Below are 27,182 nucleotides of genomic sequence, written 5' to 3'. Positions count from 1 at the left end.
CCTAAGATCTCATTTTGAAATGGCAATGACAGTGCTACTTACCTTCAGGAACAGGCTGGGAATGCTTGGCTCCTTGGTCCAATTTGAATTCCAAATATAAGGTAGGTGTGCGAGTAAAAACCTTGGACTGGAGAAATGAGCAATAGTCAGCATTTTTCTTATGGCATAGTTCTCATAAAAAATAAATAAGGGATACATAAAACTGAATACGTTTGTGTTGTATATTTCATCTCATTTAGACTTTGCTGTATGATCCTGGGCAGGTCACTTAACCCTGTTTGGCTCAGTTTCCTCATCTGTAAAATGAGCTGGAGAAGGAAATGGCAAACCACTCCAGTTCTTTGCCAAGAAAACCCCAGATAGAATTATGAAGAGTGGACCTTGAGTGAAACAACTCAACAACAAAGACATTCTCTACCATTTAAGAATATTGTTTAAATCCATCTATTTAGTTGCCTCAGTAATTCTATAATATCAGATTTTAAAAATAAGCTAAGAAATCATTTAATTTTATTGCCTTCACATCTCTTTAAAGCTGTTTCAGTTTTTATTTTTAGATCCTCAGAGTTCAATACAATGCCTTCCAGAGAGTAAGCATTTAATAAATGTTTTCTGAATTGACTTACTACCTGTGCGATCATTGCTAAGTGTCACAATTCCTAACTTCATAAATCCTTTATAGGATTAGCCAGCCAGTCAATGGTGTAATTATATAACCCCAAACATTTTTCAATTCAGAATGCCAACAATAGCATAATCTAAAAATCTGAATCTAACCATTAATGAAAATATATGGACATTGACTTAAAAAAAAAAAAAAAGAGGTATTTGAAGCATCCTTTCAAATACTAGCAAATCTAGAAAACATAACAGTGGTCACTGAATTGGAAAGAAGGATAATGCCAAAGAATGTTCAAATTATTGAAAAAATGCACTCATTACACAAAACCAGAAAGATTATGCTTAAGTTTCTGCAAGTTAGGCTTCAACAATATGTGAATCAAGAATTACCAGAACAGCCTAGTTTTTGAAGAGGCAGAGGAACTAAAGACCAAATTGCCAACATTCGTTGGATTATGAAGAAAGCAAGGGGATTCTAGAAAAATATCTCCTTCTACATACATATAATATACCACATACACCACACTAAATTCTTTGACTCTGTGGATGATAAAATGTAGCAAGTCTTCAAAGTGATGGGAGTATCATCCTGAGGAACAGGTCACGAAGTAATAGTAAGAATAGAACATGAAACAACTGATTAGCTTAAAATTGAAAAAGAGTATGACAAGATGGTGTATTGCCACATTATTTAGCTTATAAGCAGAGTACATCATGGGAAATGACAGATTAGATGAATCAAAAGCTATAATCAAACTTATTTGGAGAAATTCTAACAATCTCAGATATGCAGAGAAGAGTGTAAAAATTGGCTTGAAAAGTTTAACATCAAAAAGCTAAGATCTTGGCACTTGATCCCATCATTTCCTGGTAAATAAAGGAAGAAGAAATGAAAACAGTATCAGATTTTATTTTGGGGAAGGCTCAAAGATCAGTACAGATGGTGACTGCAGCCATGGAATTAAATGACACATTCCTCAGAAGGCTATGGCAAATCTGGACAGCATACTAAAAAGCAAAGACATCACTTTGCTGACAAAAGTCTGCATAGTCCAATCAATATTTTTTTCCAGTTGCAATGTATGGCTGTGAGAATTGGACTATAAGTAAAGCTGAGCACTGCAGAATCATTTCTTTTGAATTGTAGTGCTAGAGAAGACTTGTGAGTCTCTTGATCAGCAAGGAGATCAAATCAATCAATACTTAAAGAAATTAATTCAGGTTATTCAGTAGAAAGTCAAATAGGGAAGCTGAAGCTTAACTACTTTGACTATAAAATGAGAAGATGGGACTCACTAAAAAAGACCCTGATTTTAGGAAAGACTGAAGGCAACAGGAAAGGGGGACAGCAGAGGATTAAATAGATAAAAAGTGTCATAGAAACAACAATCATGAACTTGGAGATAAGGGAAAGATAGAAGAGCACAGTGTACCCATGGAGTTAGCAAGAGTCAGACATGACTGAATATTAGACAAAAAAACCCCACAATTTGAAGAAAAGCAGACTTAAACAAATTGTTTGCTTTGCAAATACCTCAGACAGGAATATAGAAAAGGTTTAAAAAAAATCAGCCAGGTATACAAAAAAAAATGCAAGGAATGCAATAGATAAAATAAACTGTAGCAGGGGAGGCCCTAAAATACATTACCAAAAAAAGAAAGGCATCTCTGATGTGCAAAACAATGATAATAAAATAATAAGACAAATCATTAAGAGACTGGAAAGTACATGAGGATATTAAGGTGAAAGAGGAAGCCAAATAGAAGTGATATTGGAGAAATACGCCTGAAACATCATGAACTAGAACTAGATCTATAAATCAATCACTGTTTTTAGTGGAATTAAATCGCAGAAAGGAAGGGAAGAAAAAAAAAAAGGGAGGACTAAAAAAGATAGAGAGCAATAAATGATTTTCCTTAAGGTTGAAAGGTTGAAAGGTTTCCTTAAGGTTGAAAGTGAAGGGAAAATAACTTCCATGGTCTCTTAAGAACAAGAGGAAAAGGATAAGGAAACAAAAGAAAATGGGAAATAATTTCATTGGTGGGAGAAGAAACAACTGATGAACTTGTTCATGGGGAAAAAGAAATATTTTCTAAATGGAGATAAAGACTTTACCATGGGATTTGGTGCTTGAAGAGAATACTCATTTTGTCCCAGTACAAGAGAAATCACAATTCAAGGAGTTAAACTGGCACCCTAAAGATTAGGAAAGTATGGATCCAGAGAGGAGATTTTATGATAAATGAGACTAATGGCTTACATGGTAAAAGGCAGAGTTTTATTGGGGAATGAGCAGAATTAGATATGGAAATGAAAGGCCAGTCATAGTGATGTTCAAATAATGGGCATCAGTGAAATATTTTAAAAATTGCTTAGAAAAGAGTTGGAGCTCAGTCAAGTAGGACAACTTTGGAACTAATGGTCTAAATTTGTTTTATATATATATATATTATATATATACATATATATATGTATAACCCCCAATAAGCTACATATAGATATATATATAGAAATTCATGGCTTCATATGCTATTTTCTAATCCAATTTTTTAAAAATGTAAATATGCTTACCATTGTTTATAAAATTCATCATAAATTGAAAAAGTTAAATTTTAAAACATGCATGTATATTAACATGCAGAGTGGCAAGGGTTTGGCAGAGAGGGTTACAAGTAATTTTGTGTGCCAAATAATTTCTTCTTTTCTTTCAATATTGTATGTGTTCCAGCAGTGGGCTTTGAAATTGCCTAGTAGGTGGTTTTTACATAGTTTACAATTAATTTAAGCTCCTTCTATCAACCTTCAAAGAACAGAGAAAAGTATCCCTTTGTGACTGCATAAATGAAACCAGAAAACATGCTGATGGCAAATGCATGTGGAGGCTCAAATTAGCAATAAATCTCCAAAACTCAAATCACAAATGACCATCAGGGCAGCAAACAGGGAAAGCAAGAGGTAATTTTACTTAAATTTCTGCCTAATCTTCTGATGATCCCCTAACCACTGGGAATCCACAACACTGACAGAAATTACCTGCAGAAAATCAAGTTTATTATTTACAACATATTGGATACATAATCTGTGTGAAGCCTTTTTCTGCCTACCAAAAAATAGGACCTCTGATTTTATACATTATGGCCTCCATGATGATACTAATTGTGAAGTAATTATGATAACCCATCATATTAACACAGTATTTTAAATAAGCTATCTTTATAATATTCTTTCTGGATAGGCAGCAACAACTATTATTCATCCTTAGGGAAAGGAGTTCTAATGCTGCTTATATTATAAATGCTGATCACTTCCCTATAGTGTTTTTTAGTTTTAATTTTAACATGATGATACTTAATTCTCACAGTATGACATAATAGAAAGAATACTGAAATTTTGCAATACTAAAAAATTAAAAACAAAGGGTTTTTATTGGGGAATAGGTTAATGAAGAAAATTATTACATTGAAAGAAATGAGGAAATGGGATAATTTCAAAGAAACCAGAGAAGGCCTATAACAAGCTGATACAGAATGAAGTGAGCAGAATCAGAACAGTAATTTATACAATATTATCAATATTTTAAGGGAAAACAACTTTGAAAGACTTACCATCTCTGGTCAATGCAATGATCAACTATGATTTCTGAGCAACGATGGTGAAACATGCTACTATGTCCTAACAGAGAACTGATGGATTCAAGATGCAAAATAAGATGTACAATTGTGGATACACCTAATGTAGGAATTTATTTTACTTGATAATATAATTTGCTACAAGAACTTTGTTTTAAATTTTCTTTTCTACTGATGGGTTTGGTGGTAATGTAAGAGAGGATAGGAATAGGAAGAGGAGGAATTAAAAAAAAAAGGTAAGGCAAGGCAAGACAAGGGAAGGAAAGAGGAACTAAGGGATGAGAAGGGAAAGGAAGAAAAAAGAAAGAAAAGAGAAGAGAAAGGAAGGGAAGGGAAGGAAAAGAAGAAACTAATTTTTCATCAATGCAACTCTACCAGCCTTTAGCATATACATCTTATACTTAGAATCACAATTAAATTCATATTTCTAATTTCTTCATTTACATAGGAGAAAACTGAAGCCTACAGCAATCACAAGATCATACAAGTAAAAAGAGTAGGAACATGAACACAGAGTTAAGAAGATCTGAGTTAGAATCCTGTCTTAGATACTTTCTAACTGTGATGCTGGGCAAAGCTCTCAAGCCTCAGTTTCTTTATCTATAAAATGGTTATAATAATAGCACCTGCTTTATGGGACTGTCATGTGGATCAAATGAGTAACATATTATAAAGCATTTTGCTAATGTACTATGTAAATATTAGGGCTTAATTGCTGTTATTATTGTAATTTTATATAAAGAAATTAATTGAGACTGTTCCCTTGGAAAGTCAAATACTGAAGCTGAAACTTAAATGCCTTGACTACATAATGAAGAAGAGAAAAGGCATTCTGGGTAGAAGGTGTAAGGTAGGCATTAATTAACTGAAAAGAGTCAAAGGGAAGGCAACTAGGGTGTTGAAAGGCCACAAGATCATGCCATCTAGCAATTAATTAAAGGAATTGGAAACTTGAAGAACAGACTTTGAGAAGTGTATGATGGCTATTACCAAATATTTGAAAGATTGTTATGGAGAAGAAGGGTGAGATGGAGTCTGTTTGAAAAGAGAAAAACAATGGGTAATAAGTAGAAATTGCAGAGAGATAGCTTTAGGAAAAATGAAAGGGAAAAATTCCTAACAATTACATTTATTCAAGAACTGAATTAGGTTGCATTTGGCAGCAGTGGGGAACCCAATTAGAAATCTTCAAAAAAAAAAAGTTTGATGACCAAAGATGGGCAAAATGGGATACGGATGGTGTATGGGAGTGGATTAAATTAAAAGGCCTAGGTAGCTAGGATAGAGCACCAGCCTTGAATTCAGGAGGACCCGAGTTCAAATCTGGTCTCAGACACTTAACACTTCCTAGCTGTGTGACCCTGGGCAAGTCACTTAACTCCAGCCTCAGGGAAAAAAATAAAATAAAATAAAAATTAAAAAAAAATTAAATGGCCTCTGCAATCTCATTTCTAGGACTCTGTTAATATGTAAACAGGGGATTCTACTTTCTTGGGGAGAAGATAGTAATAAGCTAAAGACAGAGTCCTTTCCCAGATTTCAGTTTTTAAATTTTTCTTTTGACTTCTTAGACTAGAAAATAGAGCAGAATGATGTAAAGACCACAAGGAGCAAAGAAATAGCTCTTTACTTTTATTCCAACCCTATCTTTCCAACTCTTCTTTCTGATTCCTTAATACCATAGCCATCCTTTTTGATCTTCCTATCTCAGTCCCCTTCCTTTTACTTTTAGTTTCTTAGAAGTAAGATTTCAAGTTTCAAAAAATTCAGGTTTCAACAATTCAGGCCCTTTACTAGCACAGGAACAAATGACTTCACAAAAGAGTTAGAGTAGAAATTCTGACTACCCTTAGCCAACAGAGGTGTCTCCATATGGGGGAAAAAAACCAAACCCTATCATTCTTGCTCTACAAATACTTTAAGAATAAAATTATAATGGCTTTCAGGCCCAATGGTGTTCTATGACAAAATGAAGACCACATTAAATGCGGGCTATATATAAAACAGCTTAGTTCAGAACTGAGAATTACCTTTACCTTATTTCCTTCAAAAAATTTGCCACTCACCAAGGTTTTCATTTGATATCCCTGACATGCTTGCTTCCTTCCTCCAGTTTTATTTGTAAATGTGATCCTAATTAAGAACAGAAATCACTACCACATGAAAACCCTGTGGCCTCGAGGTTGACCCCAAGGAAGGGAATAGGGAGTTTGGGTATAAATGCTAAGGAAAATTCCTTCCCTTTGTCATTGTTTCTTCTTCTCTTTTCCATGGATAAAAACTGCCTTCTTAATCTTCTGAATGTTTGTGATTTTATATTAATAATTATTCTTCCTGGTCATTAAAGTGATTTAAAGTCAGTTTCACATGTCAAAGTTATAATAACTGCTTTCAACATTAGGGTCCACAGACTTTTAAAAGTCTTTGCAGGAGTGTTTCTAAGGCCAATTCTGATTTTAATACTTTTTATAACCCACCATCACATTAAAAAAGGATGTGATCCATCACTTGGTGAGTTATGGTAGATAACTGTGGTATCAGATGCCAGAACTTAAAGTCTTATGAGATATTGGAAATAATGTTTGAAAAGTTCCTAGATCCTTGGGGAGAGGGAGGAATTAAAGTATTCATTGTGCTTAACACAACAAATATGAAGCTAGTTTGTTTGATTCACTAAAAATGTTGAGATTATGGGTTTTATTCCCATGTGGGTCAACAAAGGTGTAATCCAACAAAAAAAGACCAGAAAATTATATTGCATAACTTTTGATTCTCCTTATAAGTTAAAAGTGATATGTACAACACACAGCATCTTCTCAATAAAAAGAAATTCTACTCAACTTACATTATGTTATGTCTTTTTATTTTTAGTACATTCTTTTTTTTCCCCTGAGGTTAGGGTTAAGTAAGTTGCTCAGAGTCACACAGCTAGTAAGTGTTAAGTATCTGAGACCAGATTTTAATTCAAGGCTGGTGCAAGTTCTCTCTTGTTCAATAATATGCATTTATTTTACACCTAATATGCACCAGGCATTGTGGTAAGTTTTGGGATAGAATGAAAGGTGAAAAACAGTTCCTGTTTTTAAGGAGCTCATAGTATAATGGGGGAGACAATATACAAATACCTATGTATAAGCAAGATCTATACAGAATGAAATGAAGATAATAAGCAGAGGGAAGGCATTGAGGGGGACTGGAAAAGCTTTCTTGGAGAAGGTGGAATTTTAAGGAAGCTAAAAAAGCCAAGAAATGGAGATGAAGAGAATGTTAGGCATAGGACACAAACTAGAGAAAATGTCTGGAGTCAGACCACTGAGTGTCTTGTCTAGAACAGAAAGGAAGTTGTCATCACTAGGCTATAGATTAAATTAAGACCAGTAAGGGAGGAAGGTCCCAGGAAATAAAGTGCTTTGCAAGTCCACTCAGGACTTTTTATTTGATACTAAGAATGACAGTTTACTGTCCTAGGCATTTCATCCTAAGATAAGGAATGTACTGAAAGTCAGGTAATATAATCAAATTCAGGCTTTAGAAACACAAGTTGAGTAGAAAGTGAACTGGAATAGAGAGAGACTTGAGATAAGAAGACCAACCAGAAGTCAATAGCAATAGTCTAGGCTTAACGTACTCTCTCTCATGCTTACGTAGACTTATGAATCTGTCCTTAGGGGCCTGGGGCAAGCAAAATAAAATGGTTTTCACATTCATGATATGTAAATCATATAAGAAATAAACAAAACCAGTACAATTTCAAAGGAAGGAAAATTAGTTACTAAAGTGATTCTGGCAACTTAATTCATTATTTTTGTTAGTTTTAACATAGGGATCCTAATTTGGTTATTTCTACATGCCAAAAGAGTATATGTGCTCAATTTTTTGGACCCTCTAAATTTTGGTTCCATGAGGACCTAGCGCATACTCCTTATAATTCTGTTTTTACATCATCTTCCGAGAGTCAACAGAAACAGGAGTAAATTACAAAAAGAGTATGGCTAAATGAGATGAAATGATATGAAATATCTCATGCCTTGACCTCAGTACCCATAACCAGGATATGTTTTTCTAACTTATCTCTTGGATGACTCCAACAAAGTCTATGTGGAGTTACCTTTCTGAAAACCTCAAAAAATTAAAGTGAAGGCCCTAAAAGGCAGAGACTGCATCCAAGGATGACCTAAAATTTGAATAAGGTCAGAAGGCACTATTATTTAAAAATCATTCTAACCCCTCAGATTGGCTGGGATCGTCTTTCTGATAGTTTAGCTCAAAGTCCCTGTGTTTAAAAACCTGTACTTATCAGCAAATCTTAAAAATCTTATCTCTCTGGCCTTTAAGCTAGTCCCTAGTACCATCTTCATCTTAACTCTTTCCACAGTTTGATTGAATTATTTTATTAGGAGGCAGGAAGGAGGAAGAAGAGTTGTCCAGTATATCTTCCTGCTCTGCTCAAGGACCTTACTGGAAAATCTTGAAGTATTTCTCACACACCACTGCTCATTTTAGTGATCACAAGATTTGGAGGAAATGAAGTAGTTTAACAAGTTGTTTAAGTAATTTAACAACTTTACTGAATTGTTTGAGTTGTGTCCAATTCTCTGCAATCCTATTATTGGGTTTTCTTAGCAAAGACACCAGAATAGTTTGCCACTTCCTTCTCCAACTCATTTTACAGATGAGGGACATGAGGCAAACAGAGTTAAATAACTTTCCCAGGGTCACAAAGCTAGTAAATATCTGAGGCCGGATTTTAACTCAGGTCCTTCTGATTCCAGGGCTGGTGCTTTAACTATTGCACTGAAGTAAAGCAGTCCTTTCCCACACAGGTGATTATATCCCAACTCTAGATGCTTCCTTGATATTTTAAAGCAACTTCAAGATTTCTCTAAGTGGTCATTCCAACCATTTGTGAAATTTGCAAATATTCCCTTGCCATAGATTGAAATTGTTCTTTCCCCTTTCTAATGTACCATGAATCACTGACACCTTATCATAAATATGATAAGAAAGAGAAAAGATTAGTTTTCATCCTTGGTGCCAAAGGTAGTGTGGGAAGGACACATCTTCTATTTCAGTTTCAAAAATACATGAAATGTTACAAAAAGAGAAGGAACGCAATTTTTTTTGACAAAGTGACAGTGATTTAATATGTGAAGAACACTAGAAAATGACAGAAAAAAAAAACTTCTTACATTTCTATTAAAATATGTAAAAAATTGGAAATATCAAACCATTCTCAAGCCAACCAGAAACTCTGGGATATTCTAGGCTGTGTTTAACCCATATGTGTAGTATGTATTTTACATAGAGCTGCTTTAATAACTAATTATCATTTATTACCCCCATTTTTATACTTTCTTTGGTAGAAGAAGAATTGGAGGAAGGGGAAGAGTACATGAGAGGCAGAATGCCAAAGGGGAAAGAAGGCTGACTTTATTGACATAAAAAAGGATTCAAGTGTCACCTGTAATTCACATCTTACTAACTATGTGACTATCGGGAAGGTAGGTGGTAAGTACAGTATATAGAGAGCCGGGATTAGCATTAAGAAGATCTGAGTTCAAATTCAGCCTCAGACACTTATAAGGTTATCTGTCAAGTTATTAAACTTTGCTGCCTGTTTCCTCTATGTAAAATGGGTTTGATATTAGATTTTACATCATAAATATTATGGGGATCATATGAGACAATATCTGTAAAGTACTTCATACGGTGCCTAGCACAACGAAAGTACTTAAAAATGTTTATTTCTTTCCTTCCATAGCTCTTCACATCTCAGTTTCCTATTCTGTAAAATGACAACAATGATAGTTCTGTCCACCTCATGGAGCAGCAGAGAGTGATAGAGTGGAAAGAGCCTGGCCTGAAGTCAGCAAGACCATTTTCAGAGTCAGATCACACTAGCTGTGTGATCCTAAGAAAGTCCCTTACTCTGTTTACCTAAAAAATGAGCTGGAGAAAGGAATGTCAAACCACTCCAGCATCTTTGCCAAGAAAACCTCCAATGGAGTCTCGAAGAGTCAAACACCAAAGAAAATGACTGAACAACTTGCTCTATGACCTTGGTCAAGTCACTTAAACCTATTTGACTCAGTTTCCTCATTTGTAAAATGAACTGGAGAAGGAAATGGCAACCCCCTCCAGCATCTTTGCCAAAAAACAAACAGCTCGAATGAAGTCATGAAGAAATGACTGAACAATAATTAACAATTGTCATTATTCCTCACTGAACTGTAGAGCAGGAAGACGAACTGTATGAGTTACAAAAATACATTGTAAACCTTAAAGCATTATAGAAATGTTCATCATTGTTATAAGAGGGATTGAGAAACTGTAAGAGAATATAAAACAAATGAATCTGTATTAACAGCCTACAAATTAAATCAAAGAAAAGTTAATTGTGAAAATTAATTTAATTATTTCATTCATTAAGTCAATGTCCTTGCCTGAAGATGTACCATACACTCAGGAAGACTGAGTTCAAATCTGACCCTAGAAATTTACTATCTATGTGATCTTGGACAGGTTATTTAACTTTGCTTGCCTCAGTTTCCTCCTCTGTAAAATGAATTGGAGATGGAAATAGCAAACCACTTATAATGAGTCAGATATGGCTGAAACAACTAACATTCTCTATGCTCTCTTCTTTGGTGATTTCATCAACTCCCACAGGTTTAATGATCATATCTCCAGAAACTATATAATCCTAATTTTATTTGTGGCACCATAATCCTTCTACTCATCCATGTTTGGAACTTTAAAATGATCCTTGACTCTGCTAAATAAATAAAGTGATCCTTGACTCTTCTTTGTTTAATTCTACCTCCACAACATTTCTTGCATTAGTCTACTTTTCTCCATTCTAGTTTATTATCTCTCACTTGGATTATTCCATGGTATCCTAATTAGTCTCAGTGTTTTCAGGCTGTCCTTTGTCTAATGCATCATCCAGAAGCTACTTACTGATATTTCTAAAACACAAATGACACAGAAAGTGTCATCTCCCCTACTCAAAAATCTTCAATACCTCTCTGTTGCCTTAACAATAAAATAAAAGCTCCTCAGTTTATTCTTATATATGAAATCCTCTACATTGTCCTCTACAAACTACACTCTAATTTAGATGTCCAATATTGTTTTGACCAGTCAACAACATTTATTGTTGTTATACTTACTATGTGCCAAACACTGTACTATGATGTGGATATATACATAAAGAAACAAATAGGGTCCTTTACTGAAGAAGCTTACATGGGGGAGACATGCAAAGTTCTGTTCAGTTCATTTTCCCTCTCAATATATGGAACCACTCCCTCTTCTAAGGTAAGAGTCCAAACAGTTCCATCTACAAAAACCTGCTTCTAGTAAATGATTTGAGAGACGTATTCATTCTTTAGTAGAAATGATCAGTAAGATCCATTACCCTTCCAGGAAGATATTTTTAGCATATCAGAAGATAAAACCTTATGTCCTTAAGGGCTAGGAAATAAATCCAAATGGTGATTTAGCAGAGACATCAGATTTTTCCTTCCTTGACTGAAAACAGTTCCAGAAGGATTGCACATCCTCTTTCTTCCTCTAGTTTTTCAGGAATCAATCAAATTTGAATGACTCAAACTGGCAGGGAGCAATTATGGCAATTGTAGTTAGCTACCTGAGTGAAAATTAGTAAGAGTGCCTGACCCTCATCTTAGTCTAGGTACTGACATGGGTGAAAGGGATATTGCCCAAATAACTAAGGGAGGAAGAGAATAAGCATTTATGTAGTGCCTCCTATGTTTCTCTTAATAGGCAACTATCTTGACCCAAATGTAAATACACTCACTATAAACTATTATCTGGCCTTAGAAATTTATTAGCTATGTGATGTTGGACAAATTATTTAATTTTGCTTGCCTCGGTTTCTTCCTCTGTAAAATGAATTGGAGATAGAAATGGCTTCTTCAGTTGATGGGGTAGGAGGCCCTTAAAAGGAGAGATTATTATATACCTATTGGCATATAATAAAGGATTCTTTTTTTCAGGAGGGAGAACAACACTTTAATAAAGTATGCTCCTCATTCCAGAATTTAAACTTTTATCACTCTAAAAGAAAGAAAAAACAAATTGGGGGAGTGTCTTAAAAGATGAGACTGTGTTTATCTTACCTGTTGCTGTCCCCTTTCTAGCATTACAGAATCCCAATTCAACATAAGAGACAGCAGGAAAGATTATATACCCAATAACCTACCCAATAAACAATTTAAAAAACCCAATAATGCCAATAAATTACTGGAATGTCCTATTCTCCTCTTCTAGCAGGAAACAGATGAAAAGAGGAAAATGTTTCATTATGTTGGGTTAAAATTCCTCCTTGTAATTTCTACCTATTGGTCCAAATTCTGACCTCTAGGACCAAATAAAACAAGTCTAATCCATTTTCCATATAATTTCAAATAATTAAAAACTATTATAACATTCCCTTGAGCAGCTAGATGGCATAGTGCATTGAACATTGGACTTGGAATCAGAAAAACTCATCTTCCCGAATTCAAATCTGGCTTCCAAAATTTACTAGCTATATGATCTTGGACAAATCACTTAAACCTCCTTGCTTTAGTTTCCACAAGTCAAGATATCACCCTATTATGTCATTGGTTCTATGTGATAATGAAGGATGAACAATAATAGCAACGAAATTCCTTAAAATAATCAAATATTTTTGCCAAGGAAACCCACTAAATGGAGTTATAAAGAGTTGAACATGACTGAAACAATTAAAGAACCATAAAATAATGTTACTCTTAATATTCTTATTAAGCTAAATCATTACAGTTGTTTTAATGATCCTTATATGTCATTGTTTTAAATTTTGAGAGAATAAATAAAGCCTATGAGTTACCATCCATTGTTTATAAAAATTTATCTAGGATTTCCCCAAAAAGTATTTAGTCTGTCTCTGCTTTGGTTCCCCATGAATAAGGAATACTTAGGCACTTAAAATTATTAACATCATACAATTTAATCAGCATCTTTAGTGTCTTAGACCTTGGAAAAGAACAAAGTCCAAGACATTTATTCATTATTATATGCTGTTCTTAGAAAAGAAGGAATGTAAGCCAAAACAAAACACAAGGAAAAGAAAAGATATGAAATTGAGGATAGAAAGTGACAGGAAAAAGGCTAAAGGGACCAAGATAAATAAGTCATGGAGTTTGGCTGCAATAGACCACTATGACAAGGATAAAAGAATAAAAGCAGTTAATCCATTTGTACCACCTAATTATCATTCCAACCCTTTAGACCTTAATCAGTAAATGTTATCTGTTACATGGTGCTATGAAAGTAACTTAAAACTGTGGATGATTTTTCTTAATTATTTTTTCTGATTTTTACTCCCTGGAATTTTTTTTTCTAAAATCCATTTCCAACTTCATTGGTCTTCAACAGCCAACTTGAATATCAAAGGGCAGTGGATTCAAAATCCTGAATTTGACTTCTACTCATTTCCTATCCCCATTCAATTTCTCAGTCATGACTTTGTCTGTGCTATCCAGGGAAAACACTGAATAATATTCACAGGGTATCCTAGTTGAAATCTTCTATTTAGTCACACACACATACATATATGTATGTGCCTGTGTATGTATGTATACACACATGTACATATATAAACCTCTACACGTATTGTATGTATGTGTGTCACTTATTTGTATGTGCACACATACATCTACAATCAAAAGCCTCAAATTTGTATCTAACTTTGTGAAAATTCATAAACCAAATCCAAATAGTTCTCCACAGGCAGATATAGTGAGAAATGCCTAGTGAGAGGAGGGCTGAAAGGAAAGCAAGGAAGGTGAGAGAAAATAAGAAAAGACTGGTTTTGTTGCCCTATAATGGCTGAGTATAAAGAATATGGACCAAAAAATATGATAATGAAGGTGTTACTGGTGGAATGCTTCAAATGAAGCTGACAGAGGAGGCACAAATCCATGCAAATGGCTAAAACAATGTAATAGGGAAAATGATAAGTTCTCAGAATGATACTAAAGAATGTTAGACTTAGAATCATGAGAAATTTAGGTTTAAATAACCTCTTAAATGTATTAACTGTTCATATTAGTCAATCAGACATCTTTATAAAGTACCTACTATGTGCTATCTACACTGTGCTAAGCAATGAGGCACAAGACAGCTCCTGCTTTCAAGAAGCTCTAATTCAATCTAAATGTGTCACCTTGGACAAATCATTCATATTCTTAAGTATCAATGTTTTCACCTATGAACTGAAAATAATAATGCCTGAACTCAAAGACTGGATTTGAGATTCAAATAAGTTTATTTAGCAAACTCTAGCTACTTGAAGATTAGCTGTTATTATAATTATCACTGTTATTGCTGTTACTAATGGGTCCTTCTCCCAGAGGCACATCATCCATCATTTTATCTATCTATCTATCTATCTATCTATCTATCTATCTATCTATCTATCTATCTAACATCTACCTCTACTTACATATCCATCTACAAATGTGTATATTTTCACATTTGTTGCCTTGTATAAGGGACTAAGTCACTAATGACCCTGAAAGTTATATTTCTTCCCCTCTCCCAAAAAGGCAGAGCTATCAGAGTCAGAATTGAAAGGAGATTCTTCTACTCAGTAGCAGCTTTTATACATCTCTGAGAGATTGAGAGAGAAAGAATTGAAGGCAATAAATGAGGAAGAGAAAAAATTAGCCATTGCAGCAGGAATACATGGAAACTGTTTTCTTGGAGTTTGACTCAGTCTTGTAGCTGCTAGAGCCCTGGTCTGGTTCTTCTCTGATTTGTCAATTGTCTTATTTAGAGGATCCAGCACAGGACCATGTCTATTTGGAGAAGGCACAGGATCAGTGATGATTGACTTCTCTCCTGCATCTCCCCTCTTTGTTTTATTGTTGCCTATAAGAAGTCAGCATTGGTTACCATTAAGTATTTCTTTGATCTTTTACATTTGTTTTCTGTTGGTTTGTCTTTTAATTATGATTCTACATAAATCTAAGATAACGTTTATGTTCAGAATTATTATCTGTTGAAAAGATGTTTGTTATAACAAAGGGGAGAAAAAAGTAATTGTCTGGATTAGATTCAAATAGGAGGGAGAGCATCCCCTTGACTGGAAAATCAGCAGCTTATCTGGGGGCTCAGATCTTTATGGTTTTGTTATTATAATTTGTTTTTTCAAAAATTTTAATTTTTAAGAGGAAGAAAACCATCTAAACTATAAATTTTGCTCTTGACTAAAAGTCTGATTGTAAAGGGCTGAAACTCTGAATAGGTGCACTGGAATCAGACAACAGAGCCCTTAAGGCTAATTACCTATCGGATAATATTCAATCTTTTGGTATATACAGATAATTGTAGGAGGAATTAGGGGGTGGAGTAAAACAAGCCATTTGCGGTGGACAAGGAGAAGGGAGGTTGTGGAGAGCTTATGTCTATTCACTTCACTGCTCCCCCTAAAGACCAAGAATAAAGACCAAGGACTTTTGTTTATCCTGACTGCGGTTCATTCTAAGGTATCCAGGGTGCTAACCCAGACTTCACATCTGATGAGTGAGCTTCATTATTTCCTAGTAGACATTTACCCTAGGAACTTTTGGGTTTTCACACTCCACTCCCAGGAGAGAAAAGGAAAAGGGAGTTAAGGTAGAAATCTCCAGGGAAAGTCAAACATGTTGAGAAACCCCAGTGGACAGAGACAAATGAGGGAGGGGGGAAATAAATTCCATCCACTCCTCCAGAGGGATGTGTGGGAGGGAAGGGAAGTGTTTTTCATCCCTATTACCCTCCAGAGCAAGAATTGATGAGCATGCGCGTGCGCGCGCACACACACACGTACTTAATCATATATATGTATATAAAAGCTTGTGTCTCATTTTAAATGCCTGTGTTATGTGTACATATGTGCATATATATGTGTGCATGTATACAAATCGCAATGGTAGGCATAGTTAACTAATATTCTGGTGGAAGAAGTTCTTCACCAGGAACTCTCTTATACCCAATAAATCAGAAGTTTGATCTATCTATCCACAAACACACACATATACACACACACAGGTATACAAAAAGAGACAATTTTTATAGTGTAGAAGAACCAACTGCTATTCCAATAGTCTATCATGTCTTAACCAAGAGTGATATTTGCTTTATATACTGTTATGATTATGCTTTTACTCCAAATTTCCTTTTTCTACATTCATGATGACTAAGGCCAAGAACCTCAATGACACAGGATGTGATTTTTGCCTTATAGGCATACCTACAAGATATAGACTCCACTAATTCTTATCCTGTTCTTGTGGAAAAGGAACCCTGTTTGGTGTTGCAGGAATATGCTTCCTAGGTGAACAGGTCAGCAGTTACATCTTGAAGGCATAAAAACATCTGGCACACTCTCTTTTTTGTACAAGGAGAATGTCATTCCTGAGATGAGTGGATTGCCTTAGGCAAAATCAACTTTTTATACAACCTGGCTCCTTAGGTCTTGCATGACTGTTTATTTGAAAATTCCTACTTCTAAATGAAGTGTCAACTAGGCATGCCAGGAATAATGTAGTTCTTAAACAGGCTGTTTGAAGTTACCATATTAGCTTCCCTTCTGTGCTCCTAGTTAAAATAAACAAGACTGAAAAAGTGAGTCATGTCCACATGGGCACATTTTTTAAACACTTCTAATTAAGAAATGTTTTACAAATTCTGGTCTGCAAATTGACAGTGATTATCATCTCACTTTCAGTGTCCATGTTGGGCAGTGTCCAGAGGATCAGCTTGCCTTGTGTGAAATTCAGAACAAGATAGTTATTTAGGGGCTGGGGAATGGAACACATTACAGCGCTATGTTAACACCCAGCATCCCAAGAGGGCTAGCACATTTCTTCCTCACCCTAATTTCTTTATACTCAGAACAGGGCTTTATAAAAGGCATGTACATCCAGATCTAATTGTTGTTGTTCAATCATTTCCATCTTTTTGTTACTCATTTGAGTTTTTCTTGGCAAAGATACTGAAATGAGTTGCCATTTCCTTCTCCTACTCATTTTACAGATGAGGAAACAGACACAAATAGGGTTAGTGATTTGTTCAGAGTTCCATAGCCTGTAAGTGTCTGAGGACAGATTTAAGCTTAGGTCTCCCTTCCTCCATTCCAGCATGCTATCCTCTGATCTATCAGATTATAATTAACCAGGCAATATTGAATTTGAAGAAACATTTATATGATATTTTTTGCTCATGGTATATTTTATCAGCAAGTATGATGCTCATTTCATAAAGGGTTTCCTATGAGAGATGCAATTGTTTCATAGTGCTAAGTGCACCTAAAAAAACAAAACAAAACAAAACAAAAACAAATGAACTAGTGAGAGAGCATGACTTAAAACTACAAAAGGTTTTACTAAAATGTTGTAAGAGTATCAAACTCTCAAAACCTGAATTAATTTCATTCATTCTCTTAGACTCTTAACTTTTCAGTTCTCTTCAAAGACGGAATTCAGTGGAAATTCTTCAAAGATGGAATTTAATGGAAACTCCTTTGAAATAGGGTAAACTTTCTAGGGGAAAGTGCCAGAATGGCAAGCCTCACCTCTTTTCTTCAAAAACACCTTGCAAAAATGCTGTCCATACCATATTTGGGAACAGTAAAAAAAAAAAGTATTAGCTTATTTGTTAACTAGTTAACTAATAAGTTTGTTAACTTGTCTAACAAAATGGAAAAGAGAAAGAATACTATCAGAAGGAAACAAAAGATTAGCACTCTTAATGATTAAAATATTTTAGGTTCCTCAGAGATGATAGGGATATTATATCTGCTATCCACAAAGGTGCCTAATGAGAAGAAAGATAAAGGGTAAAACCATAGACTTCAAAGACTTGATAATCCCCCATTTCAGATGGAGACATTGAATCACTTCAGAAACCACTGCTTTCCTCTAAGAAATAACAAAAATAGAGCTTCTAAAGATAAGAAACATTTCTGTAATGCAAGCATTATTTCACATTGACATGTTTGCAGCCACAGCTAGTGTTTGCTGTATCCAAAGTCTTATGTCAGAACTCTACCAACACTCACATTCACGACTATCAGGAGAATACTTCCTATTCTTGTTCAAGATAAAACCATAAACTTGCAGAGGAAAATAATTGGGCATATGTGTCACTAATATCATGTGTTTTCCTTAATATATTTAGATTCAAAAAGACTTTAAAATCTGGCCTATGACACTTACTGGTCATGAAACCATAGACAAGATTTGCTTGCCTCAGTTTCCTCAACTGTAAAATGGGAGGGATAATAGCACTTACTTCACAAAATTATTGAGAAGCTCAAATGTTGTGATTTATAAAGCCCTTAGCATGGTGTAAATACATAATAGGTATTTAACAAATGCTTGCTCCCCTCTTCTGCCCTTCCCCTTTAATTTAAGAAATTATTCTTAACAAGTTCATTGGAAAGAAGATTTATACCCTTCCTGAATTTCATATTCATATAACAACCAGATTCATAACTATAATGAGAGAAGAGGATTAATGTCTAGTGGGATAAAACTCCATGTTCTAAAATTTTAGAATTTCTTACAAAAAGAGAAATTTCATAAAAGGAGTTGCCTTAATAAGCAAATAACCCATCAAATTATCAAGACCCAACCATTCCCCAGATATCCAGTTCTAATTTCCCAAATGTTTGGTAGCTATTTCCATATAGATGTTTTATTGACTCTTCAAACTAAATATATCCCATAATGATGTCAGCATCACTAAAATTTGTCCTTTTATGTCTATATTTCTGTAGTTTATATTACCAGCCTCTGAGTGACTCTAAAAAGAATTTTGGAAAAGGTTTCTGGTCACAGAGATTAGGATAGAATTCTAATTCTAATTCTAAGGTCCTCTCATTAGCTATAAGAAATGGCTCTATGATTTCATTGATTTAGGAGTTTCCCAGTGATAGCTCTCACCCAGTGCCATATTCCATTCTGTGCAGCTCTCATCCCTCACCTCCCCAAAGTCTATCCATGGCACAAAGATCCAGGTTCATCATCTTAAAGTGGATAATTCTTTTCTCTTTTTCTCTCTCATATGAAATCAGTTTCCAAGTCCCTGTCAATTCTATCTCTACCATATTTCTCTTTCTTCTTTTCTTTGTTCATTTCTTTCTTTTATAATTTAGTTCCATTGTATAAGTTGCCTTATTCCATCAAATTATCAGAACCCTTTCTCTCCTCCTCCTCCTCCTCCTCTTCCTCTTCCTCTTCCTCCTCCTCCTCCTCCTCCTCTTCTTCCTCCTCCTCCTCGTTCTTCTTCAGGCAATAGGGGTTAAGTGACTTGTCCAGTCCTAGCTAGTAAGTGTCTGCAACTAGATTTGAACTCAAATCTTTCTGACTCCTTTGTACTACCTAAATGCTCCCCTATCATATTTCTTGCATTGATCCCACTTTGGATTCTATTCCAGACTCTTCTCTAGTCTTTTCTAGCTTGCCACAAACATCTCTTTATTCTATAAGATCACACCATTCCTGGATTTTTCACACTGGAAATATCCTCTGCCCCATGGCATCTTTCTCTAATTGCCTGATTCCTCCCAGAATCTCTTTTGTAAGGAAGACACTCAGACTAGTCATATAGTCATTCCTCTTCAAGATGTACTCCATATACTCCATGCCATTGCCACTGGACCCAGATGGATTTGGAGGGGAAAGTGAAACAGGTGACCTTGCATAGCCTCCCTCACTAAAATCCAATTTACTTGCATCTTATAGCATCACTTCCCTGATGTCATGGTCCTCTTTGAGAATGAAAGACAAAAACAACACAACAAAACAAGCAAATAAACAAACAAAAAAAAACTTGCCACAGAAAGCTCTTTGCTCTATCCCTAGATTCTCTGAATATTCTCTATCATATCCCCTTATGTGAGTATCCTTCTCCTTTCCTTTCATATGCTATTTTCTCCCATTAGAATATAAGTTTTTTGAGGATAGGGACTATCATTCTTTCTGCTTATATTTCTTTCCCTAGTACTTAGTACAGTAAGAGCTTAATAAATACTTATCGATCCCCTCCTCTCAACTCTAGATTAACTCTTTTCACTTCTCACATGGATTATTCTAAGAATCTCCTATCTAATAATCTCCTTTTCTGCCTCTTGTACCTTCTTCCATTCTGCTTTACAGTTCTCTAGCTGTATGTAATCTTCCTAATGTATTACCTTGCTCATATTACCACTGAGAAATTGTCCCTAACTCTTCTTTGCTTATACAAGATATAAGTTCCTTATTTTGGCATTTAGGGCCTTCCACAATTTATGTCCAACTTACTTGTCCAGTCTTATCTCACACCATTTCCATTCATATACTCTTATCTTCCTTCCTTCCTTCCTTCCTTCCTTCCTTCCTTCCTTCCTTCCTTCCTTCCTTCCTTCCTTCCTTCCTTTGTTCCTTCCTTCCTTCCTTCCTTCCTCCTTCCCTCCCACTACCTCTCCCTTTCCCCCTCTTTTCTTCCTTTCTTCCTTTATTTCTTTCAACATGACTAATGCAGAAATTTGTTTTTATTCACTTTACATTATTTATTGTGGGCTTTGTTTTTCTTGTCTTCTCAATGGAAGAGAGAGAATTTGGAAATGAAAATAAAATAGAATAAAAAACAGATGACATTAAAAGCTGAAATACTACTGCTACTAAAGAAATAAAAATGAGAATCCCATAGGAAGCAGCAGTGGGGCATATGGTAGGTGTCAGCAAAATGCAACATATAATGAGTAAGGAACTCTGAAGAATAACAGGAGTAAAGTCCATCACCAAAGAATAGCTAAACAGAAAGAGAAGATAGACCAATTCCATGGCTAGAATAAGGGATGCTAGACATAGGGAGCATGTACATACACACACACACACATACACATATTCCAACTAAAGTAAATGGGAAATCATAAAGATACATCATCACTAGCTCTATTTACAAATTAAGTTGAATGAATTTGCACTTTTAATTAATAACTAATTTCATCCTAATGGTATTAGAGTTGGGAACTCTTGGTCTCAAATGGACTTCCCTTTCTTTTTCAGAAAGGACACTGCTGAAAAAGGCAATTGTTCTAGATTAAAGCAATAGATCCCAAAAAGAAAAAAAAAACTAGAAAGGTCAGGGCACCATATGCATAGTAGTGGTTTAGGCTAGCTATTTTTCTGCAGCATCTTTCACTGAATTAAAGAATGTTTTTATTCCCTAGGACAAGAGTAGAAGGTCACAGGAGTGGCTTGGGAAGAGAAAGGGAAAAGTAACGAGCATTTATTAAGAACTTATTCTATTCCAGGCACTATGCTAAATGTTTTACAAATATCATTTTTATCTCATTTAAATGTGGTAATTGATACAATAAAGATTTGTATATCACAGAGTGGGCAAACCATATTTCGGGGAAAATGTAGAGGAAAAGCAAATAGGGAATAAGGGCATCCCAACCACCTAACTCTGACATCTTAAACTAGTCAACAGTGAATTTGGGGCTACCACTTTGCTACTCCTACTCCCCTCTCTAGGGCACATTGTCATAGAAAAAATGAAATACACCTTAAAATATTGGCAATCTCCATGAAGCCAATATTCTTTAATCTGTGTCATTATCATGGTTGTGTGATACAACAAGGTCAGTATCTCACTGCCATAATCTTCCCTAACCTTAATTGTTGCTCTCATAACCTATCAATACTCCTTTCACCCCATTGTCCTCTCTCAAAGTATGACAGTAAACTGAGCACATTGATTCCTCCCTCATCACACACACAAAAAAAGTTGCAGGCTACTAATAGAAATGCTATCAGAAAAAAAATGTTATAGATAATATATATTTTTAAAATACTAAAAAAAAAAGAGAGAAAAAAATTCTTTAGAAAAAAATTAATCCAAATTGTCTACTTTTGGACATTTTCTATATCACCAGAAACTTGTGTTCAACCCCTGAAGGTCCCAGCATCAGTCTTTTCTTGCCCTGGCTCATGCTCCCAAAATATTTCTTGGTATAAATCTGGATGAGTGGTCTCTATTCATTTTCATCCTTCCCTATTAGAATGTAACAGTCTTGAGATCAGAGACTGTCTTGCTTGCTTTTATTTGTATTCTCAGCTCTTACCTCTGGCACATCAATTTATGCTTTAGTTATCTGTTTATCTCTCTGTCTATCTGACTGCTTGGCAACAGGGTACTCAGGTTAATTGGATTTTCTGACTCATCTATGCTCTCTTTCTGTGAAACATCTTCCCCAAATATATAGGTTCATTTTCCTTCTTTACAAAGTTGAGTATAATTTAATCTTTCTTTGATAATCATCATGACTATTAATAAACTTATGATTAATTAATAATTTCCATTATGGAGGAACACAAATCTAGAAAATTAACTAAATCCATATGAATTCCAGGTCATATTCTAAGGCTTTAAAAATTTTTAATCCTTACTATGAACTTGTAGTCAATGTACATATTGATACAATAACAATTCTGCATATTAGAAAACTCCAATTAACCCTGGTTCATAAAGTCACTCATATTCCAAGTGTTAATATAATAATAGGAATTAGACCAGAGGCATCAAAATCCCAAGAGTGATTGAACCTAATTAAGATGTAATTAAGAAGTGGTTAATAAAATAAAAAAAATTAATGTAACCTAGATTATGTTAATTTATGGTTTTCTAAGTCAACATGTAAAGATCATTTTCTATTTGAGTTTGACACCACTGAATTAGACATACTTTCATAAAATTGGATAGGCAGATATAAGATATAGCCTTGAAAATCCAAAATTTACAAAATTCTCTAAGCACACTTTACCTTGACTCCTAGGGCTTCTCCTGAGATAACAGATATTGTCACGCCATTCCTACTGGGTTTGGGGATGTCTTTACTTTTCAGTCCTTGATATTGAGGCTCTACCATCTTTTCTGAGCTCTTCAAATTGACCCAGAGTTGTAGACCATGAACAGGTTCCTCAGAGCAAGGCATTTCTGCATGCAGGATCCCACGGCCAGCAGTCATCCACTATAAACAAAATTTCAGAAGAAATATTAACCCAAAACCCAAATATCCCAATATCAAAGAATAGTACTTGATCACACAATGAAAAAAAAAGTAAGGGGTTTTTAATCCATTTTTTAAAAATTAAATCATTTCTTTTGCTTTAGTGAGAAAAACTTATCTATAACATTGACAAAAATCACAAAGAATTGAATTATATAAGCGACAGAATCATTTTGTATATTTTTGGACTGAAAGGGATTTTAAGAAGTCAATCCAGCCTCCCCCATAACACCAAGATTCTGTATACATCATTGATAGATATTCATCCACCTTCTACTTGAACATTGGTTCTCCCTTCTGTGACAAAACAACATAAATCTGATCTTTCTGTCTTTCACCTGAATGTGCTTCAAGTATTTGTACAATAATATCCTCCTTAAGTCTCTTCCAGCTCCTCAACCATTTCTCATGACCTCATCCACAATTTAGTGGAAAGAGTGTTGGACCTCAATTTAGGAGAGGTCAGAACACTTTGCTAACTGTGTGACCCTAGGAAAGTCATTTAATTTGCTTGTACTTCAGTTTCTTCAACTGTAAAATGAGGGGAAAGGAATGAATTACATGGTGTCTAAGATTTCTTCCAGATTGAAATCTATGAATCTATGGTCCTGTGATTTTTTTTTTACCATTTTGGTTATTTTCTTTTGTATGTCCTCCAACTTGCCTCTATTAAAATGTTGCGGCCAGAACCAAACACAATATTGACTACTATAGAACAATTAGAGTATTACATCCCTTGATCTGTACATAGCATAAGGTGATATTTGAGATTTCAGAATAAATACTGTCTTGCTAGGAGAAATTGCTAGAGTCTAGCTGTGATGTCTTGTCTTTGGACATGAGAGTAGGGATGGTGATTAAGAGAAAAGCAATTGTATTTGATGGTTCTTTTTAAAATGTCATGCATTAAAAAAGTATTAAAGCATTTATGTCATTTAAATAAATCATTAAAATAATTCCTGAAAACACCTTATGAAAAAATACTATATCACAGTAATTGAGATTTTAAAATCTAACATTTTCCTAATCAGCACCAAAAATGTTTTAAGAGTATATCACTATCTACCCAGATTACTTATACCTTCGGAATCTAATACTTAATGTGCAACCAAAAAAATGGTATTTACACACATATATTGTATCTAGGTTATATTGTAACACATGTAAAATGTATGGGATTGCCTGTCATCGGGGGGAGGGAGTGGAGGGAGGGGGGATAATTTGGAAAAATGAATACAAGGGATAATATTATAAAAAAATTACTCATGCATATATACTGTGGGAAAAAATTCTAAATAAAAAAAGAGTATAACACTTAAGCCTGGAGATAAATTAATAGTTCAACATTAAGCTGACAATAATTGCTTCCACTCTGCCATACCTGCAAGTCACCAGGGTCCATTTTACCACTATGTCCACAGAAATCCTCATGGGATGTGCTGCCTCCTTCCAGTACATAAGTCACCTTTAAGAGGAAAAAAAAAAAGCTTTTAGAAGTAGAGTTAGCTAACAAAATAGATTATGGCTGACTACTCAAGTAATGTGCTAACCATTATTAAGTCTAATCACCAGATTCAGATATTAGCTATGATTAGGAAGAAAAACAGGATCAAGGATAAAGAAAGATTAAAAAAAAAAAAAGAATTAAAGACAATCAATGGAAACTTTAGAAGAATTAGGGGATATAATCTAAAACAAAAGCAGAAAAGGTAAAGGTAAATAGATAGCTGGCATAACAAGGCAAATAAGAAAAAACTTTTTATCCCTCAAAGAATAACATAACAGAGCTGCAGAAGCCTTCAGATAAGAGATCATCCAGTAATGAATGGTCAAAGGAAGAAGAAAACAGCAGTTGTACTAGTTACTCTCTGCTTAGGGTTATGGAGACAGTCATTTGGTGACCTATTTAGTGAACAATAACAAAAACCACAGCAACAACAACCCCAAACCTTATCACAACATGCATTCAAGACATAACAAAAAAGCTTTCCAAGATTTAGAAATAGATGGCAATTGCCTACTTCTACTGGCTCACATGCACAGAAATGATGTTGCCAAAAAGACATTAAAAAGCATTGCTAGTGACTATGAAGTCTTGGTAAAAATATATAAAATACAGAAGCAAGAGTAGGTAACAGGATGGAGATAAAAGTATACATGGTCTTGCAAAAGTACTGCTAGGAGTGTGAAAGCTCAGAAGCTGCTAAGGCAGGTGAAGGAAGCTAAGGACAACTCCAGGGTCCATATCTCTATCCAATTGATCAATGATGGACAAAATCAGCTACACCCAGAGAAGTAACACTGGGAAATGAGTATAAAGTGTGAGCATTGTTTTGTTTTATTTTGTTTTGTTTTGTTTTTCTTCCCAGATTATTTTTACCTTCCGAATACAATTCTTCCTTTGCAACAACAACAACAAAATTCGGTTCTGCACATATATATTGTACCTAGGATATACTATAAAATATTTAATATGTATGGGAATGCCTGCCATCTAGGGGAGGGGGTGAAGGGAAGGAGGGAAAAATTCGGAACAGAAGGGAGTACAAGGGATAATGTTGTAAAAAAAAAAAAAAAAAAAAAAAAAAAAAAAAAAAAGTTAAAAAAAATTAATTAAAAAAATATATCTCCCCCTCCCCCTTAAATCTTTGACCTTAAAGTTGAAAATAGTGGAAGTTTGCTTTATACAAGTATAATTAGGTTGAACAAATCCACTTTGTTCATTTTGTGCCAGTTTACAAAATTCATCTGTGAGGACATAAAAAAGTATCCATCAGCCTAAACAGGTTTGAAAGATTGTTGTAAAGTACATCTGATTTAAAACCACAAGCAGCTTCAAGACACAGTCATAATGAAAACTTGTGCTAAAGTTTAGAATGTGGGGTCAATATGTCTCACTGTAGCTTTCCGAAAACAATTTTTAAGCCAGTGTTTTCAGCCTTGTTTTTCTCAGAATTTTCACATAAAAATTCTGTTTACCCATTCATAGTTCAGCTGCATGGTAGAATTTGCAGGCTCCAAACAAACATCACTTGAAATTTTAAAATGAGATGTTTTTCCCTCAAGGACCAATTCTGCCAACTTGGAACAATGGAAAAATGAAAACAAGAAAAAAATGAGTTATTACAATTATCACATATCTAATTAATATGATAGTGTGATAAGTCATAAAAAGCAGCCCAGATTTCCCACATACAGAAAAAAAAAAACAACTTAAAGCAGCATTGATAGGTATAATAATAACAAAATATCTAAATGGTTATGTGAATGGTGAACAAAAGCAGGGACAACCTGGGAACCAGGAAACATATTAGGAGGATCAAAGAGAGAGGTAATGAGAGCCTGTGTGAGTGGAAAGAAAAAGATATGGGGATCCTCTAGAATTCATCTTTTAGGTTTAACAGAATGTGACAAAATGCACATTACAATCTTATTTGACATTTAAATAAAAATAACTTGATTATTAGAAAGGTGTGATGAGGGGCAGCTAAGGTGGCGCAGTGGATAGAGCTCCAGCCCTGAATTCAGGAGGACTGGAGTTCAAATCTGATCTCAGACACTTAACACTTCCTAGCTGTGTGACCCTGGGCAAGTCACTTAACCCTAGCCTCAGGGAATAAAAAGAAAGGTGTCATGAAGGTAATGAACGGTAGCATTTATATAGTACCTATTATGTGCCAGATACTGTGGTAAATACTTTACAGATATGATCAACAACCCTGTGAGTTAGGTACTATTGTCATGTCTATTTTACAATTCAGGAAACTGAGTCAGAGAAAGGTGACATGAGCTTTAGTCATATAAATTTCTCTATCAAATGGATGTCAAAACTATG

General features: G+C 34.8%; 1 protein-coding gene across 6 annotated transcripts in view; it reads right to left on the bottom strand.

Annotated features, from left to right (window-relative positions):
* The window catches only part of PIR (pirin), an 81,573-nt gene that overhangs the window by 22,225 nt on the left and 32,166 nt on the right, over window positions 1–27,182 (bottom strand). For 4 of the 6 annotated variants that reach the window (XR_012487934.1, XM_074299946.1, XM_074299945.1 and 1 more), the window contains exons 4-6: window positions 24,729–24,812; window positions 23,102–23,308; window positions 43–127 (exon numbers count right to left, since the gene is read on the bottom strand). Coding sequence is in view for 5 of the 6 variants with exons in the window: in XM_074299946.1 (XP_074156047.1) it covers window positions 43–127; window positions 23,102–23,308; window positions 24,729–24,812 (376 nt within the window). In the remaining variant the exon portion in view is untranslated. Of the gene's footprint in view, window positions 1–42; window positions 128–23,101; window positions 23,309–24,728; window positions 24,813–26,326; window positions 26,429–27,182 lie in introns of all 6 variants that reach the window. The other 2 variants (XM_074299941.1, XM_074299940.1) reach the window with 1 other exon arrangement.

Source organism: Sminthopsis crassicaudata, chromosome 3, assembly GCF_048593235.1.
Source record: "Sminthopsis crassicaudata isolate SCR6 chromosome 3, ASM4859323v1, whole genome shotgun sequence".
NCBI lineage: Eukaryota > Metazoa > Chordata > Mammalia > Dasyuromorphia > Dasyuridae > Sminthopsis > Sminthopsis crassicaudata.
This window is presented reverse-complemented; position numbering and strand designations above follow the sequence as displayed.